Source organism: Cebus imitator, unplaced genomic scaffold, assembly GCF_001604975.1.
Source record: "Cebus imitator isolate Cc_AM_T3 unplaced genomic scaffold, Cebus_imitator-1.0 Scaffold446, whole genome shotgun sequence".
Lineage (NCBI taxonomy): Eukaryota > Metazoa > Chordata > Mammalia > Primates > Cebidae > Cebus > Cebus imitator.
This window is the reverse complement of record NW_016107761.1, coordinates 1,226,896-1,245,996: the sequence shown is the minus strand read 5'-3', so window position 1 is coordinate 1,245,996 and position 19,101 is coordinate 1,226,896. Positions and strand designations below refer to the sequence as shown.

General features: G+C 40.5%; 2 gene segments (V, D, J or C); both read left to right on the top strand.

Moving 5' to 3' along the window:
- Window positions 1–6,776: 6,776 nt before the first annotated feature.
- LOC119468535 lies at window positions 6,777–7,889 on the top strand. The segment is given in 2 exon segments: window positions 6,777–7,352; window positions 7,438–7,889. Coding segments are annotated over 2 exon segments (501 nt in total).
- A 1,140-nt stretch (window positions 7,890–9,029) lies between these two features.
- On the top strand, window positions 9,030–19,007 carry LOC108291139. The segment is given in 2 exon segments: window positions 9,030–12,389; window positions 12,515–19,007. Coding segments are annotated over 2 exon segments (660 nt in total).
- Window positions 19,008–19,101: the final 94 nt, after the last annotated feature.

The following is a 19,101-nucleotide window of genomic DNA, read 5'->3' as shown; positions in this document are numbered from 1 at the left end:
AGGCTCTCATATCTAGGAAAGATAAATTTCTAAAGAGAAGAGGAAATGCACTCAGGGTCAACTGCTCTCAAGGGGTTATTAGAAGAGAGAGATTTATTTTGGTTGTTACTAAGGCAGGCAAGATAACTGGATGTAAAGAAGCCTTGTGGAGGAAAAAGAGATGAAGGATCTCAGATAAGGGACTGGATAAACTTTTCATAGGAAGACAAGATTTGGGGATTTGTTGAGGAATGACTCAACTAGGTGAAGGCCCCACCTTCCCCACCCTGCCATGGTCACAAACCTCCTCTCCTGTGTGGGTCCTTTGTCTCCTGGGAGATGGTGAGTCTCCACAAATAAAGCATCTGCATTTTTGGATATTACCAGTTATGATTCCAATTACAGGCCTTATTCTGTCCCCAAATTCTATCTCTTTTCAGAGCTCACAGATGCCAGAGTCACCCAGACACCAAGGCACAAGGTGACAGAGATGGGACAAGAAGTAACTATGAGATGTCAGCCAATTTTTGGCCACAATACTGTTTTCTGGTATAGACAGACCGTGATGCAAGAACTGGAGTTGCTGACTTACTTCCGCAACCAGCCTTCTCTAGATGATTCAGGGATGCCCGAGGATCGATTCTCAGCAGAGATGCCAACTGCATCTTTATCCACTCTGAAGAGCCAGCCTTCAGAACCCAGGGACTCGGCTGTGTATCTTTGTGCCAGTGGTTTAGTCACTGCGCTACAGAATCACCCGCTCCCCGTGCAGAAACCCTTGTGCTTCCTCTCCTCTAGTACCCAATGGCTCTCAGCAGCCTTTTCTGCTCCTCCCCTAGCACAGGAAGTACATAGGTTTGGTGTTTCACATGTCCCTAGGCAAGGCAAGAACAGGTCATAAGGATGCATCACATCAAGAGAATTTTGGTAGCAAGTGAGTGGGTGGGGTGGTTCCTGGGATTCCTCACATATGAGTCCAAGTTTGAGGTAAGTGTAACAGACTGACTGGAGCTTTCAAGTGATTGAGTGAGCTTAAAACTGTGCAGCCATTGCACTTGGATGCTTATCTCCTTTGCTGCTTTTCATCATGGCTTCTCATCATTTCTTTTCTCCCTTAAAACTTTCAACATCTTTGATGACTTCCAACATCAATCTTGGCTTCTCAGTTTTTTCAGTTGCTCAATTCAAATGATCATTTCCTTCGCCTTATGTCAGATATTCATTTCCACTTTCTTCTTCTAGACTTCCAATGACAAATTATTTGAATTACCGCCAAATAGCTTCATCAGGCACCCTACTGTCTCATGCGGACTTCTCTTTTTCATCTCTGGTACTACTTCTGCAGCAATTCTTCAACTCCATCAGGACCACTAATTGACTTCTCCTGCAAGCATTGCACCATATATCCCCTCCTCATACACTTTATTTCTTATCCAACTTAGACTGTGTGTTCCAAGATCATTGTGAAATTCTTGCACATGTCTTCAACTCTCATCTTTTCTTTTTCTGTTTCTTACCAGGAAAATAAAATGGGGCCTACTCTGTGCCCCGGTCAATGATGCAGAGAACATAAAAGGTCCCTTATGTTTGTCAAGCAGTATTATAACTATGGAGTGCATCTTCAGGTCTGTAAGTCCCTCTGTGCGTATAAAATTATATACTTTTCTTCTATTAAAAGGGCTTGTTACTTTTTAATGAGTTTGTCAGTTTCATCTTTCAATTATAGTTATACTTTTGACAATTACAGAAGCACTAACAAAAGTTATGCACCCAGAAATGATCCTATCACTTTTATGTGATGTGTGCTTCACTCCATATGTGCAAAAAAGTAAAAAGAATGCCAAATAGGCATATTTATCCATTCGCTTGTAGGACGGATAAAGGCAAACTTCCAAGGGGAAACTAGTTGCAAAATAATACATGGCATATAAAATTATTTAAGAAAAAAATAAATCAGTAAATACCCTTATTAACTTCTGCTTAACCAAGATGAATTAACAGGAATTTAGATTTAACTTCTTGCTTGAAACAGCTAACACCCCACCCCCGCACCTTGCCCCCCTCCACACACACACACAACATGTAAAACAGTGATTTTTTTCACATGTTGTTTATGTACAGTTTATACACAGTTTTATATGCTTGTGTAAGGAAGAAAAACAGTTGTGATTTATTTTGCCGGTGATTTGGAGAGATAAAAGGACTATAGAAAGAGCAGAAAGAATATGATTAGCCTTGTCTTTGTTTAAAATTTTTCCTTTTTAAATTTGATACACTATTTACCATAAAAATTTTAAACAGTGCCACTGCTATAAAACAATATACAGACAAGCTAAAAAGAAAAGGAAGTTTACTATGTAGAAAAAAAGAGGGTGCTTATAGGCAGAGTATTAAGGGGAAGATAAAATCATAGAGACCTATAAGCTTCAGAGCAGTATGGGCCTCACAGCTGGAGCTGGGATTTTAATGATCATATGAAAGAGAGGACACAAAGGAGCCAGAATTACATTGCTTTCCTCAATCCTGGAGCTTCAAAATGCTCCCAGACTTTATGAACTAAAAGTATTACAACCCAAAGACCCAGAAATGCAGTTGGAAACTGGATGTTTGGTCAGGCCTTTGGGTGATAGATAAAAAGGAAAAGTTAGGAGAGAAAAGTTGAATCTTCAGGCTGTGTCTCCCATGTGTTTGGAATGAAATATACTCTTTCCATGGAATGTAAATCATATACCCAAAAACTGATGACAAAAAGGTCCATAGCCATTAAAACCCTCGGGGACCCTGGCATTAGGAAATTCAATGTGGTTCTAGAGTAAACTTCTGCTTCCAACCAAGATCAATTAACAGGAATTTGATTTAACTACTTGCTTGAAACAGCTAACACCCCACCCCTCAGCCCACCCTGCTCTATACACACAACATGTGCAACAGCAGTTTTGAAGACAGTGGAAGTCAGGCAACAAAAGACAATGATGCCTGAGAGATGGAAACAACCAAACTGAGAACTATGGCTGTCTTAATACCTGGAGGGAGTTTCCAGGCTGTGGGCCAGAAAGGGGAATTGAGGCAGAGCTGGGCATCTCACTGAGCTCAGAGTCAGAGTTGCAAATACAAGATCAAAGCAGCTAGATTTCACAAGACAGGGAACTGAAAAAGCAATTGCAGCACAGAGAGAATCCTGGAGACCTTCATACCTTTGCAGGGTCTCCCTTAACCCTTCAGCTGTGCTGTAAACAGTACGTGTGTGAGGAAACTCCCCAAGGTCAGAGAAAGAGCCACTCATCAAGACAAGAGGAAACAATGCCTGGAGCTCACAAAGGGCTGGGAGTCATACTTTTTTTTTCTTTTTGCAATGAGAATGGGAAATTTAATAATTCATGGGTCAATCAGTAGAGGTTTTAGATGGCTTGTGCCTCAGTATTAAAGCAAAATAAGCCCTTCACTAAATTTGGTTCTGGGCCTATGTGGGCGAGACTTCAAAAGATCAAACTGTTTCCAAGTAACTTAAGTCTCAGAGCAAAACTAAAGAATATTTCTAATGTACAAGAACATCTGTTTGGAGATATCAGTATGAATTTCTTATTTTTAAATATACAGATAAAACAGTAAAGAAATGAATACATACTTGTGTGAATAATGGGTTAGTATACATACATATATTTCATAGTTACGTCCACTTGGAAGACCACTAGTGCCCAGATGTTAGTTGCCAAATATTATTCTTCAATTTTAAAAAATGAGAAGTGATTCTAGGACCCTGAGATAAAACACACACACACACACACACACACACACACACACACACAAGAATGATGTAATAAGATGTGTACAAAAAAAAAGATGGGACACATCCCAAAAAAACAGAGGAATCAGTCTGAAAGAGCTCCCCCAATGACTAAGACTGGAACAATTTGAAAAACAAAATCATGTTAGTAGTAGATTAAAACACAAAGAATAAAAGAAAATCCATAAGTTCACACTGAGAATGAAATGATTAAAGAAAGAAAGAAATAATAAACAAATGGTGAGAAAGGACACTCTCTTACTGAAGAATTCCAAATTGCATATGTAGAAGAAAGAGAGGGAAATAGAAAAGTCACCATTACCACACCACTGTAAGTGGCTGCTGCATATAAGATCCAACGATGACTGCTAAAATTAGTGGGTATAACTTTAAGAAAAAAAATGTATCATTTGTACAGTCACAAAGTATTGTCCCCAAAATATTAATTAATATGGTGGTTTTAACATATGCCCACGCATTCTTTTATACTCCTCCCTCTAGATTCCCCTCTCCTGGATTCAGTGGCCCACTTCTAATGAATAGACACAGGAAATTAAAAAATGGTAACCAAGTGATCAAAGTTAATAAACGTGACCCATAATAAGTCTTGTTAACCTCATGTGCATTCTTTTATGATACGATGTTGTAATGTTATCATATGACTACATATGTGTAATATTCCTCCAAATCCTTCAAATATTCCTTCAGGTCTAAATTGAAAGACATTCTACAAAATACCTGACCAGTAATCTTCAGATGTCAATATCATTAAAAACAAGGAAAGAAGCTGTCACAAACTGAAGAACACTAGAACACTAAGAAGATATGACACCTAAATGCAATATGGGACCTTGGATTAGGTACTAGGGTAGAAAAAGGTCATTATTAGAAACACTGGGGAAATATGAATACAGTCTTTAGTTGTGCCAATGTCTAATTCTTAGTTTGTGTCATGTTAGCACTAGTGCGTGTTGGATGAAGGGTATAAAGTCACTTAGTAATATTGTTATAGCTACAGGACATCAGTTACCAGCGTTGGGTCACCTAAGTCACTATCCAGCCAATTCGTGGGGCTGCTGTTAGTTGTCATTTCTCCCCAGGCTCAGAGTGCTCAAATAGACCTAGAATCAACCTCTTCTTCTTGACCTTTGCTTCACTGCATCCTAAACATAATGGGGCGGAGCGGTGGTGAGGGAGGCTAAGCAGAAAACTGTCATGCAGAAGCCCATCACTAGAGCTTCTCCGATGGTTCTCTGAGGCAGGGGCTCCCTCTGTAGTCTCCTTTGTGCACAATCCCAAGAATGCAGGGCCACACAGACTCCACAAAAGCTGGTTTTTATGAAGAGACAAATACTGAGGCTCCACTGTGAAGAGAATGGCAATGTCAGATTTACGTACAAAATATTAGAGTTGATGCACTACTATTGCAGAAAAATGATACCTGTGAGAATTTGCAATAACCATTTATTGTATCGTATGGCTGGCTGAATAACACCCCTCCCCAAAAACACATCCACATCCTAATCCCTGGAGTCTGCCTCTGTCACCTTATATGGTAAGAGTAGACTTTATAGATGTGATGAAGTTAAGGATCTGGAGATAAGGAGATTATTTTGGATTAGCCAGGTGGCCCTAGATGCAATTACATGTATCCTTATAAGAGATAGCCGGGGGAGATCAAACACAGATGGAGAATAGAAGGCAACCTGACCATAGGGAAAGAAATTGGAGTGCTGTGACCACAAGCCAAGGAGTGAGGCAGCCACTAGAAAGAGACAAAGAATGAATTTCCTCCTATAGCCTCTAGAGGGAGTATGGTCCTGATGACATCTGGATTTTGGTCCAGTGATACTGATTTTGGACTTTTCCAGAACTAAGAGAATAAATCTCTGCTGTTATAAGCCAGTAACTTTGTGGTAATTTTTATCGCAGCCACTCAAAATTAATATACTCCAATATGTTCAGTTTACCTGAGACTAGGCCAAAAAACTCATGTCCTCATATTTTCTGCAAACCTTGTTCTTATGCTTTAATCTGACACCCATCTCAAACTACAATGAAAGAAAATTATTTTGAGACTTTAATATCCCCCTGTCTGGAGTGTGCCTTCCATAGGTTATCAGGAAAATCCAGTCACCTTTTAAGATTTTATTCCAGCAGCACCTCCTCTTGAAAGAGTTTTAGGCTTTATGTTCTCAGTACACATATTAAAAAGAAAAAAGACAAAGACTCATGTCTACTTGATGTTTACATTTTTGTGGGGAGGGAGAGACAGAGACAAATAAATAAGGCAAATAGTGTATTAGCAGGTGATACATGCTATGAAGAAAAGAAAAGGCAGACTAAGATAAGGGGGACCAGGGCTGTCAGAGTAAGGAGCGTTGAAACTACAATATAATGTTGAGAGTAAGGCCCAATGAGGAAGTGACCTTTGAGCAACCATTTGAAGGAGAAGAAGGAAAGAGACATGTAGGTATCTGGAGGAAATGCATTCCAGGCAGAGGGAGGAGCCAGTACAAATGACGTAAAGAATATTTTAGGACCAGTGAGGAGGCCCATATGCCTATGAAGGGCGTGGTAGAGTTTATGTCAGAGAGGCAATGGGGCAAGATGGACCATACATGACCTCAATGGCCTTAAGTGCTTTGTTGCTTTGTTTTCTTATTCCAAATAAAACTGGGAGCTAGCAGATGATTTGGAGATGAGTGACATGATCTAGCATATTCTAGAGGGCTGCGTTTGAGAACTAGTTCAGAAGTAGGTGAAAACAGATCAGTTAGGAACCTATTGCAATAATCCAGGAGAAAGATGATGGTGGCTTTGTCCCAAGGGTTAGCAGTGAAGGTGATGAAAATGGATTGATTCTGAGTATATTTTGATGATAGAGCCAGTTGAATTTCCCAATGGATTGGCTATAGAGTGGAATAGAAAAAGAGGATTCAGGAACCACTCTAAGGTTTTCAGCTGGAAGGCTGTTGGTGGAGCAAAGTTGAGGATAATCTTTCATGCTTTGAGCATGCTGTTTGAGAGTGGTGGTGGTGGGGGGGGAAGCTTGATTGGAGTATGTTGAGACATAATGGGAAAAGAGAATTTGGAGGTAAGTATTGATCATTAGCAATAGCAACAAGAGCTACCATAAGTCGAAATGCCCCACAGTCTTTGGGGATGTGATACATGAGGGAAGGCAGGGCTAGATAGGATGGGGTAGGATCAAGATATCAGACGCAGGAGCTATGAATGGTGACTTCTTGATGAAGGTATATATCAGGTTAACACACAGTCAAATGCATAAACAGGTTGATTTTAATTGATGTCAATTTTTCTCCATTGCCCCCTCTAGAGGCAATGTTCTTTGGAGAATCCCGGCTGGGTCTTCTCCTTTCCATGCCCCTAGAGGGAGCTCCTGAGGCTGTGGACATTGGTTAACATGCTGACATCACTGGAGGCCACATCTTACAGGGCCAAGAGACAGATTTGCTTGCCTTTTTCTCATGCTTGCAAGCTCACTCATCTGGAAATGTGATTTACCTCAGTCCTGCCATGGTTTCCAGGCTTCTCAGTTTAGTGTCCCTTTGTCTCCTGGGAGCAAGTAAGTCTTCCAAAACTTAAATATCTCTGCTCTACCCTATCCCAGATTTTAATGTCATGTATTCTGTTTTTGTCTCCTCCCACAGAGCACACAGCTGCTGGAGTTACTCAGTTCCCCAGCCACAGGGTAATAGAGAAGGGCCAGGCTGTGACTCTGGGATGTGACCCAATTTCTGGACATGAATATCTGCATTGGTATCGACGTGTTATGGGAAAAGAAATAAAATTTCTGATAAACTTTCTGAGAGACTCTAAACAGGATGAGTCCGGTATGCCCAATAGTCGATTCTCAGCTGAAAGGACCGGAGGGACAAATTCCACTCTGAAGGTGCAGCCTGCAGAACTGGAGGATTCTGGAATTTATTTCTGTGCCAGCAGCCTAGACACAGTGCTTCACAGTCATGCCCTCGCTGTGCAAAACCATAGCCTTCTCTCAACTCACACCTGCCCAAAAGGAAGGCTTTCCCTGTGCCTCCTCCCCCAAGGAAGGGGAGATAAAGAACCAGAATTAACTCTTGAAAATACAAGAGTATTCTAAGAAGATTTGGGTGAAAATAGTTGTGGTTTGGGGGATCTCTGAAGTTCCTTACACCGAATTCGATCTATGTGTTGCTGGTTTTGTTTTTTAAAGTGTATGTCGCCCTGGTTATAAAGTACAGTAGACTTCTTGCCTATCCTGCTGCTCTGAGAGGTTCATGACTCTGACTGTGAGGCCACATCTTTATATCCCTTCTTATAGTAAGATGAAGAATTCTTTCTAATGGAAATAAACATAGCGAATAAAAATGCATTTACTACTGATTTTTAGGTTGCTCAATGACGACTCTAGTAACAGTGGCAGTGGTGACATTGGTAATAGTGGTAAATAGTTTAGGTTGTTTTTGTCTAGCATTTATAAATTTTCAAACTCTTTAAAACAATCTGATTTTTGAGTGCAGTAGCCAACTCCATTATCAGAGGTTAATGCTAATTTTTCTGTCCACATAGGGTCTGAGATTTTAATATAAAAAATACAGCTAGCACTATAAATACACATGTCAGCTGACATTTTTTGAGATCACTTCCAGTTGCTGCAATAGGAACATGTGTTCCTTTTGACTTTCTTTCTTTTTTTTTTTCTTAGACAGAGTCTTGCTCTGTCACCCAAGCTGGAGTGCAGTGGCGTGATCTTGGCTCACTGCAGCTTCCACCTCCTGGGTTTAAGTGATTCTCCTGCGTCAGCCTCCTGAGTAGCTTGGATTACAGACACCCACCACTATGCCTGCCTAATTTTTGTATTTACAGTAGAGATGGGTTTTCACCATGTTAGCCAGGTTAGTCTTGAACTCTTGATCTCAAGTGATCTGCCCACCTCGGCCTCCCAAAGTGCTGGGATTATAGGCATGAGGCACCACTCCCAGCCTTCTTTTTTTTCTTTTTGAAAAAAAAGAAAAATTATCATTCTATCACCCAGGATGGAGTGCAATGGCAGTGTGATCACGGTTCACTACAGCCTCAATCTCCTGGGCTCAAGCAGTCCCCCTGCCTCAGTCTCCCTAGTAGATGGGATTATAGGTGTGCATGACCACACCCAGCTAATTTTTGCATTTTTTTGTAGAGACAGGTCTCACTATGTTGCCCAGGCTGGTCCCAAACTTCTTGGCTCAACTGATCCTCCTGCCTTGGCCTCCCAAAGTGCTGGGATTATAGGCATAGGGCACCATGCCTGGCCTGGAATATGTAGTTTTTAATGAGATTTAATGGTATAATACATTCTACCTGGTTTGACTGCCTTCTTTTAACATCTGGATTCCAATATTCTGCTTGCATTTCAGTCAGGTTTTTGCAAACAATCCTGAAATTCATTTTAAAAATAAGTTTTATTTTCCCTAGTCTGATTGTTATTTAGCACATCAAATTATTATTGAACGGATAACCTAATGCTGATTGGGCAAATAGATAGTGAGAAAATACTACAAGTGGGCTTGTAGTATTTTTTCAAACCATATTTTCCTTTTCTAGTGATCAAGATCTAATTTGTAGACAATCAGTACTCTCTACATGGACATGTAATATGAATAGGTATATTATTTCTGTCACAGGCATCACAAACACATATCTTGCTTGAAAGTTGTCCATCGCCTTCTTTAGTATGACAAGACAAAAGAAAAACTGATTTATGAAGCATAGTCACATATTGAACACGAGTTTTTTCTCAAAATTTCAGCTAGAGAACCCTTACTGGTGCTTTTCCTTTTATTGTGTTATGTAATCCAAGGTCATAATAAGTAACTAAATTATTGATTTAGTTTTGCACTCTAATCTCTCCATTATATTTAAAAATAGCAGCTATAAGGCAAAACAAGTTCGCAGCGGGTACATTGCCTCAATTCCAAAATCTAACAAGCAGAAATTTAATTCAGTGCTTTGCTATTTCATACTATAGACACCTAATGTTCTATCCTGTAATGGACACACAGTGGCTGTCTTTATAGTTCTGTTAGCTCAAGTGATATCTTTATGTAAAATTTTTCTAATACTGTTTTTTTCATTTGTTAATCTTTCTTAAGGTATGATTGACTGATAAAAATTGTATATATTTAAGGTACACAAGATGTTTTGATATACGTATACATTGCAAAATGATTACCACACTCAAGCTAATTAACATATCCATCACCTCACAAAGTTACCTTTGTGTGTGTATGTATGGTGAGAACAACCTACTCTCAGAAAATGTCAAGTGTACAATATGTTATCATTAACTATAGTCACCATGCTGTCCAGTAGGTCTCCAGAACTTTCAAGCACACTCCAAAACATCAACTTCTATTCTGATTAAGTCTCAAATATGTCTTCATGTTGCAAATAATAGCTATTTTTAGATTAGCTATAAATAATGAACAACATTGGCATAAAGGATGGAAAAGAATAAATGAAGGTAAGGGCTCTAAGGTCTTTGCATTTTCCAGGAAGTGATAAAAGCTGCAATTGAACTTATACATGAAGAAGTCAAGGATGGCAAGTCCTATAAACAGATGATACTTCAAAACTGGAGTGTCTAGTGCTAAGCAGCCTGGACCCTGCACACAGCACACCTGTCTTTGGCATGATAGGAAGATGAGGGACCCAGATCTTCTCCCATGCTGCCCTTGGCCTTTATGTTTTCCCTTTCATCAGTAAAGGTTCTCCCTTAATTATCACCCTATGACCGAAAATTCATCCTAAGCCTGGACACATAAAAGGTGGCAACTCTGAAACAGGCCCTGGGCATGACACCACATGAGGCCACACCCAGAACAAATTGCAAAAACTAACAAGGTATTTCTTACAGAATCCCTAAGAGAACATGTCTGTCTGGATTTAAGTGTCTACAGTCATAAATACACAGCATATGGTTGGATCTGATGGAACTGAAAGCCTTTTAATGCTTCCCCGTGCCCATCACTCTCATTGTCCTGAAGTGGTGTTGTCAGTGGCCTCAGCAGGGTGCCGTGAGAATGGTGAGGCTACACACATGTGATATTGACCAAGCTGGCTACACAGATGAGCCAGACTCACTCTGTGATGTAGACAAGAGCTCACCAATGGAGTTCCATGAATGGATGACAGGCATGCCACTGTAATAATCCCCTCAACCATGACAGAAGTCAGGCAAGACCCAGGCCATGGGAACCTTGAAAACAGTCACCTCTAGCCTCAAGCATTTCCTGCTGTTTGCCACACTGTGCCTACAAATGTCATTTATGATACAGCTTCAAATTTTCATGCTTATTAAAATTATTATCAGCCTTATCCAATCTGACATTTTGAATGAAATCATATTAAAACTATATATTAATTGAACACTGGCATCTTCATAATAGTGAGTCTTCTACAGGTTCCTAGACCACTAAAAAATCATGAATTGCTGCCTTTGACTTGAAATGGGTTGTCCTTATTCTCTTCCTAGTCAGACCAGGGAAAGGTACAGATTCACGGCAGCTAGTCCAGCAAGCTTCTAATATTCAACTGCTAATTGTCTGCTTTAGGACAAAAAAGAAATGATATCCTTAGGAAGACTACCATGCAAATGATTCTATCTGAACCATCCTTACATAATAGCATTTCTTATAATGTGTCCTTAACATACTGCTTTGCATATATTTCTCCAACATCTCCAAAAATCCTCTTAGCCCAGAGTTCCTCAAACTTAAATGTGCATGTAAATTATGACCTTGTTAAAATGCGGATTCTAATCCAATCAGTCTGGAGTACAGCCTAAGACTCCCTGTATTTTGAACGAGAGTCTAAGTGATGCCAAAGCTGCCAGTCCATGGCCCACATGGAGTAGCCAAGGTCTAGATGAGACCTACAATAATTACAGGCATAATGCTGCTCTTCTCAAGTATCATTTTTCACACTTCCTGGACTAGCTCAGATACAACCCTACTTACCACATATATCTCTGTACTCCAAATATTATGTAATCAGTTTTCCTAAATCTAGGCACCAACGTTTAAAAATATAGTTTCATGATGTAAATAGAAATTAAGTTTCTATAATAAATACACTAAGTACCTAGTGACATTCATCCATCTTTAATGTGAGTAGCAAAAAGCAAAGGCGCTATCTCAATGGTTTCTGAGTGAGACGTTAGCAAATGCTATCTGTATGGAGAAACCGCTGGGCTGCTTTTTAGGATGAGAGAAAAGTGGGGTAAAGTGAAGAGAACTGGATGAACATGGGACAGAGACAGGGACAGGGCAAATATGGGAACGTCTGCCTCAAAGAAGCAGCAAATGATATAGAAAATAAACATCTGTTCCATCGCTCTTCCAGACAAGTAGGAAGTTGCGTATAACAATGCAACGAGGAATGACCCGGGCCCTGGTGAAGTCAACAGCAACAGTCATCACAGGCAAATCTGCCTATCAGGGGCTGGGGACTCTAAACTCCCGCCTCCCAACCCAGGAATCAGAGCCTGAGACAGACAGATGCTTCATTCCTATATGGGGTGGTATTCCTGCCATGGGTCCTGGGCTTCTCCACTGGGTGGCCCTTTGTCTCCTTCGAGCAGGTGAGTCCTGGGTAGAAAGAAAATCCTTGACTAAAACTATCTTGTCCTCAGTCTGCGCCTTTCATTCATGGCAGCAACATTGTTCTCTTTCACTCTGACTACAAATTTGTCTTCTTTCTCTACAGGTCATGGGGATGCCATGGTCATCCAGAACCCAAGATACCAGGTTACCCAGTTGGGAAAGCCAGTGACTCTGAGTTGTTCTCAGAATCTGAACCATAATGCCATGTACTGGTACCAGCAGAAGCCAAGTCAGGCCCCAAAGCTGCTGTTGTACTACTATGACAAAGCTTTGAACAATGAAGCAGACACCCCTGATAACTTCCAATCCAGAAGGCCGAACACCTCTTTCTGCTTTCTTGACATCCGCTCATCAGGCCTAAGGGATGCAGCCATGTACCTGTGTGCCAGCAGCAGAGACACAGAGCTGCAGTGCTATCTCCCCTCTGTTCATAAACCTCATCGTTTCCCAGATCCAGGTGCTTTCTCTAGGACTCCTCCCACACCAACTCTTACAACAATAGGAAGTGGGTTTGTGGCTGTCAATATCTCATCTGTAAACAGCAGTTAGGCGCAAATCAATAAAAACCATTGACAGTTATGCCAAGAGTGGAAAAGTGGTTACACATGCCTGGCATTCAGCTTGCGGTATTTCCCAGGATCATATTGAGAGCCCATGCTGTCCTTTTCAGAAGATGAATAGAAGCCTTTTCCTTCCTCTTTGATCGTTTTAATCTAAGTCAGAGGCTTAGAAATATAAGAGGTGATATGTGAAGGATTATGGAGACCCAAGGTCATATAAACTCAAGTCTCTGGCATTTGATTTGATTAAACCTTATAGGGTTTCATACTCCTGGATAATTCACATGTTTTTAGCCCAGACCTGGAGCAACTACCTCATTAATGGGAGAATGAAAACACAAGTATCACAAGATAAAAATCTCTCAGGGAAAAAAAAAACCACATTGAAGAGAGGGAAAAAAAGGGAAGACCATACATTCATCTGCTCCTATCTGGAGTTAGAGGTACTATTGTGATGGCCAAATGGAAACCATAAATATATAAAGAAATCAAACTGAAAATAGAGTACATTTGGAGATGAAGATCATGGAGCCATCGGTATAGAAGAGAGTAATAATGTCACTGAGGTGCATAAGGGCTCCAGCAAACGTCAGTAAAAGAACAGCTCCAGGAGGGAAGAAGAAGGGAGCTCCTGCTCCCCTGAATGAAGATAAACAAAATGCTGAGCGAGTAATATTGAAACCTCATAAATTGTCACATGGAAGCATACATTTACAAATTATCTTATAATTAACATCCCTCGATGAGAATGGTATTTTGATTAAAAAAAGCAGAAAATATAGTTATATGGCTATCTAAACATGTAAAATTTTGCACATTGAATAAAGATAATCTTAAAAAAGACAAAATCTATTACAAAAGAGCTTTTACATTGTTTTATTGATATTAATGATAATATAATGATAGCTAACATTTACTAAGCACTTACTACATGCTAGACCTTAAGTCTTCTTCACGTATATTTATAGTTCATGTAAGCTTTACAACAACCTCAGAAAGTAGGTACTATTGTAATCTCACTCATTTATCGATGGGGAAACTGAGACACAGACAAGTAACTAGCCCTTTATCACATCTCGTTTGTGGTGGAGCCAGGATCGAAATGTAGACAATTTACTTCTGAAGCTCATTCTCTCTTGAGAGTTTATGTGGGTTCTAAGCCAGACCTTCGGATAGGAAGGTAAATGGTGATAAGCTGGAAGATTTCCACACTCCAACCCAACATTGCACTCACTTTCCTTTGCGTCTTGGCCAGAGGGGTGAGCCCCTGTGACTATGCCTCACTGGTTGACTAGCACTGAGTGGCACTGAGGGCCAACATAGAGTAAGAAGGTCTTTAGGATAAACCTGGGAGGATGAAGGGTCAAAAATGCTGAGCTTAAAGCTTGATCCTGAGGGATCCTTTAAAGATGGATGAGCCACCCTGAGAACGTGAGAAATTAAACATAAACTCTTTAACTTGTAGAGATGCTGAGGTGCTTTCCTCAAGCAGTAAACTTTGAACCGTGGTTATGTGCACGGTAGGGAAACTATGAGGATGGAACATGGATGAAGAAGTGGCTGGATGTTCAGGAGCAGTTGCAGGCAGAAAATCAGCTGCCTCCAAGAGTGGCGGGAGAAGCTGTGGAGCACCTCTATCCAGACTCACCCAACATGCAGTCCGGAAAGCTGGGAGATACGGGGAAAGGGGCATCATAAACTGCAAGTTGACTATGTCAAGAAAGGACACTTGGAATCCGAGAGTGGGTACGTGTGGTGGTATCACAGATATACACCCACCACCCATTGGGACAGAAGAAACAGAAGAGCACTTTCACCACAGGGACTAGAACCCTGGATTTAGCTAGAGAGGCTGGCTTAGACATTTTCATGATTCCTCTGTATGAACCATACGATTTAGAACCATACTATTTAGAGGTGATTGATTAATTTATATGACCTGCATAAAGTCTGTCTTTCTGGAGGAAGCTCAGGTTCAATAAAAATAAAATGATTTCTCTCTTGTCCTTCTCAGTCTTTCCTCCTTCTGTCTTTTCTTTCTTTCTGTCTGCCTTCCTCATTAAGAATAGACATGAACTAGTCACCTGTATGCTTTCTGAGGTATGCTGTTAGTGCTGACAACACATTAGTTTGATCTAGAAAAACTAACTCTGTTTTATTTTATCCGAGAGTCTGGGACCCCTCTTTGATCCAAAAAACTTGCCAACTTCTTACCAAGCAAATATGTGCAGGGTTTTAGAGAGCCGTAGGTAACAGAGACAAAATAGAAACAGCACACATAATTTGGAGGCAGAGCCCTTAGAACTCTGAAGCTTGAGGCCCCCTGATGCCCCAAGCCTGCCTATGGCATCAGGTTCCTCTGCTATGAGCCCCTTTTCCTCCTGAGAGCAGTGAGTCCTAGGCATGGATGGCCTGTCCACCTTGGGCGCTCACACTGTAGTCTGTTTCCACACCTTCCTCTAGTAATTCAATATTCACTCTCATTTTTCTCTCCAGCCCCTGCTCCTGTACTCTAGTCCCACAGACTCTGTGCATATCCTGATCACAAAGACAGAAACAGAAGTGACACTAAGATGTGAGTGATGAAACTTACAATGCTGTAAACAAGACTCAGGGCTTGGGCTGGCACTGATGTTTATTCTTATGCCATTTTTTCAGGAAATATGTATTTAGGAACTCCTGTATAGCAGACATTATTCCAGGTTCTGGGAATAAGGTAATGAACAAATCAGACAGACTTGTTTAAAACTCCTGGAAGTTATAAACCAAACAGGTGTACATGATGAGAACAATGCTACTCTGGACAAGAAGGAACCTGTTACCTTAATGCTGGCCAGTGCAAACCCAGTCTGGCAGACATCTGTGAGCCTCCAGACTTGTAAAGAATCCTATACCTGTATAGATCTTTGCATTTAAGGGCAAGCCTAGACAGGGGAGAACATCACTCTCATGAATCCATGCCCTAAGAAAGAGAAGAAACTTCCCTCATAGGAACATTGGTGCAGTCTCACAGTCTTCTTACCAAGTGGGAAAATTAGAACTGCTAAAACTTTGTGCCAGAATTTAAGACAAATTGTCTTGGTCATGCATTATTTACAGTGCATTTAATTATTTTCCCTAATATAAATCTGTTGATGAACCACTTATGTGGTGCATAAATTAGACTTATATTAAAATGTTGGATGTGGTGCTTTAGAAGATATATTAAAATCATTAGAGTCTGGCCTAAATTTTTAATATGAATAAAAAATATAAAGTACCACAGCTTGTTCAGAAGAAATAGGGTGTCTGAAATCTACCAGAATAGCTTTCTAAAAGCCAGTATGTATCTTACAGCCTTTAGTGTGCTGAAACACTTATAATGATGGATTGAATAAATGGATATTTGAGTGGATAAGGTTCACTCGTACAAGAAAGAATTGGTACTTCCTAGCTATAGAATGTCAGTTTCAGAAGATGAGAAGGAATGTGTCCTCATTCTCATTTTAATTTTGAAAGACAAGGCAGCAATTCCTACTATGGAATAGTTTATTGCCTCACCACCTGTAGAGATCAACAACACTAGATATTTGCAACTCTCTAAGAGGCCAAGAAGGATTAACCCGAGGTCAGATTCAGGTAACTGATCGTGACTCATGAATTTTCAGCGATCTCCAATGGTTGTTTTTAAATTTTGAGCTGTTATGGTTTTTTCCTCTGAGGAGAGGGTATTCAAAGCCCCTCATGTTGCCATTCTGGGACTACTTCTCCCCTCCAGCCCCCTGCCCATAAAAGTTTACAGAAATAGGTATCCAGACTGTGGGCTGTAGTTCACCAACCCCTGCTCTAGCCTAATTTGTCTCATTACTAGAGCATGGCCATTCTGCAGGTACTGGTGAAGCCTTTCTGGGGTTTCTCTCCAATGCCTTTTAAAGCTTTTCCCTACACAGACACAGATTGTTGTTTAACCAAAAATTTAAGATAATTCCTCCCAACAGCTGGAGTTCTTGTTCAGCTTCTTCCTCTCTGGAGGGCTTTCCTTGAACACTCTAGCTGCCTCAGCCCCGCTGATTTTGTAACCTCTGTTTCCGCAACTCAAAATTTGCCATGCTCTGTTGTTCTGTTCACCACTCTGTGTGTACAGAAATTGCCCCCATGTTTTGGTGCTTTAGCAGAATCACAGTCCTGTACTGCCTGCTTTCCAGTGGCTGAATACAATTGTTTCATATGTCCTGTTAATTTGTATTACTTGTATAAAGCAAGATGCCAAAGGCAATTGGGTTCTATCAAGTGATCATGTCACAGAGAAGCCACTGATAGAGGCAGGGAGAGCCGCACAGATAGCCACCTGCCTCTGCTGCTTGCTCTTCCCCTAATTCTTCCATGCGCCCAATATCCACCTGCTTCCTGATCCTTTGTCTCCTGGCTGCAGGTAAGTCCCTGTTCTGCACTTGTCAGCCCCCTGCTCTAAACCTTTAATCCATGTCATCAAACTCCCTCATGGGCTCAATCTCCAACTCCTGTCTGCTTTCTTTACAGGTTCTCCTGGTGAAGAAGTCACCCAGACTCCAAGACATCTTGTCAAAGGGAAAGGACAGAAAGCAATATTATATTGTGTCCCAATAATAGGACATGGTTATGTTTTCTGGTATCAACAGGTCCGGAAAGAGTTCAAGTTCTTGATTTCCTTCCAGAATGAAAACATCTTTGATGAAACAGCCATGCCCAAGAAAAGATTTTCAGTAAAGTGCCCCCAAAATTCACCCTGTAGCCTTGAGATTCAGGCTACAGGATCCCAGGATTCAGCAGTGTATTTTTGTGCCAGCAGCCAGTCCACAGTGTTAAATATTAGCTAATCTTAGGGTACAAACTCATCACAGACCCAGCTCAGGAAGCAGGTGGTGTACTAGTTTGGAAGGAAATAACATAAACTACAGCTAGCTTAAGCCAAAGCGGAATGTATTACAAGGCTGAATGTATGTCACATAGAACCACAAAACAAGAACACAGAAACTTCTCGGAAATAAACTGCAGTGAAACCTTAGAACCATGGCATGGCCGATTGACAACTCATTTTGCATATATTTTGTGGGCCTCATTATTCTCTTTTAATATAAATTGTCCTTTCTCTTTCTTAGGTCTCATGGTGATTCGAAAATTGCAGATTCAGATGTCAGCCTTCCAGTTAATTGAGACTAACCTGATTTTCTCTCATGCTAGATTACAAATGCAGATTGCAGGAGGAAAAAAAAAATGTGATCCTGCTTTACACAAGAATATGTTCATGGAAATCCAAAGGAATTGAGTTATTTTGAACAAGATAGTATCTGGGAGCCTGTCCCTCTGATCTTATGGACGAAGGATTTCAGGGGGTGGTATCCAGTCAGGACATCCAATAGGCATCCAACACAAGTGAGAAATCAAGGATAATTAATACATTTTCTGGAATATAGAGACCTTGGGAAAGAGAAGGGTTTGGAGAGGGGATCAAAACCTTAGTATTTAGAACAATGTCAGACCACATAGAAAATCTGATTAATCTTTCCTTAAGAAATTAAACCTAGATAACACAGAAAGCATGTCCATTTTAAGTGTGACTTCAGATCCTACAAATTCACTCATTGGCCTCTATGGCACTGAAAGAGAGCAGATTAATGTGTTCTTGGTGTAAAACATATTAATGCACAGACAATTAGAAAATTTCAAGTATATTATTCAAATTGTAATGAGGGGCAAGGTATTCAACATCATTATTCCTAATGAGGCATTATGGTATCAACACTACCTAGGCAGGAGACTATACTTATGTTGAGAGTTACAGAATTCAAAATACCTCTGCTAAAATTTGATAATCCATTCTGTTCACAAATCTGGTCACCACCTAGTATTCACCTTAAGAAAATTTCCTTTATTCTCTCCAATTAAATCTATTCTTATTTCAGAATAAGTTGAACCTCTTTGTCTTACTTCCAGAAGTCCAAAATTCCCTCCTGGAAGTAAGTGTATTTTGGGAAAACATTCACTCTGACTCCTTGAAACAGAAGTTCTCACTTTATCACTTTTCTGATCTATTTAATGTTATACCTTCTTTCCTTCCTTCCTCCTTTCCTTTCCCTCCCACCCTCCCTCCCTTCTCTCTCTCTCTCTCTCT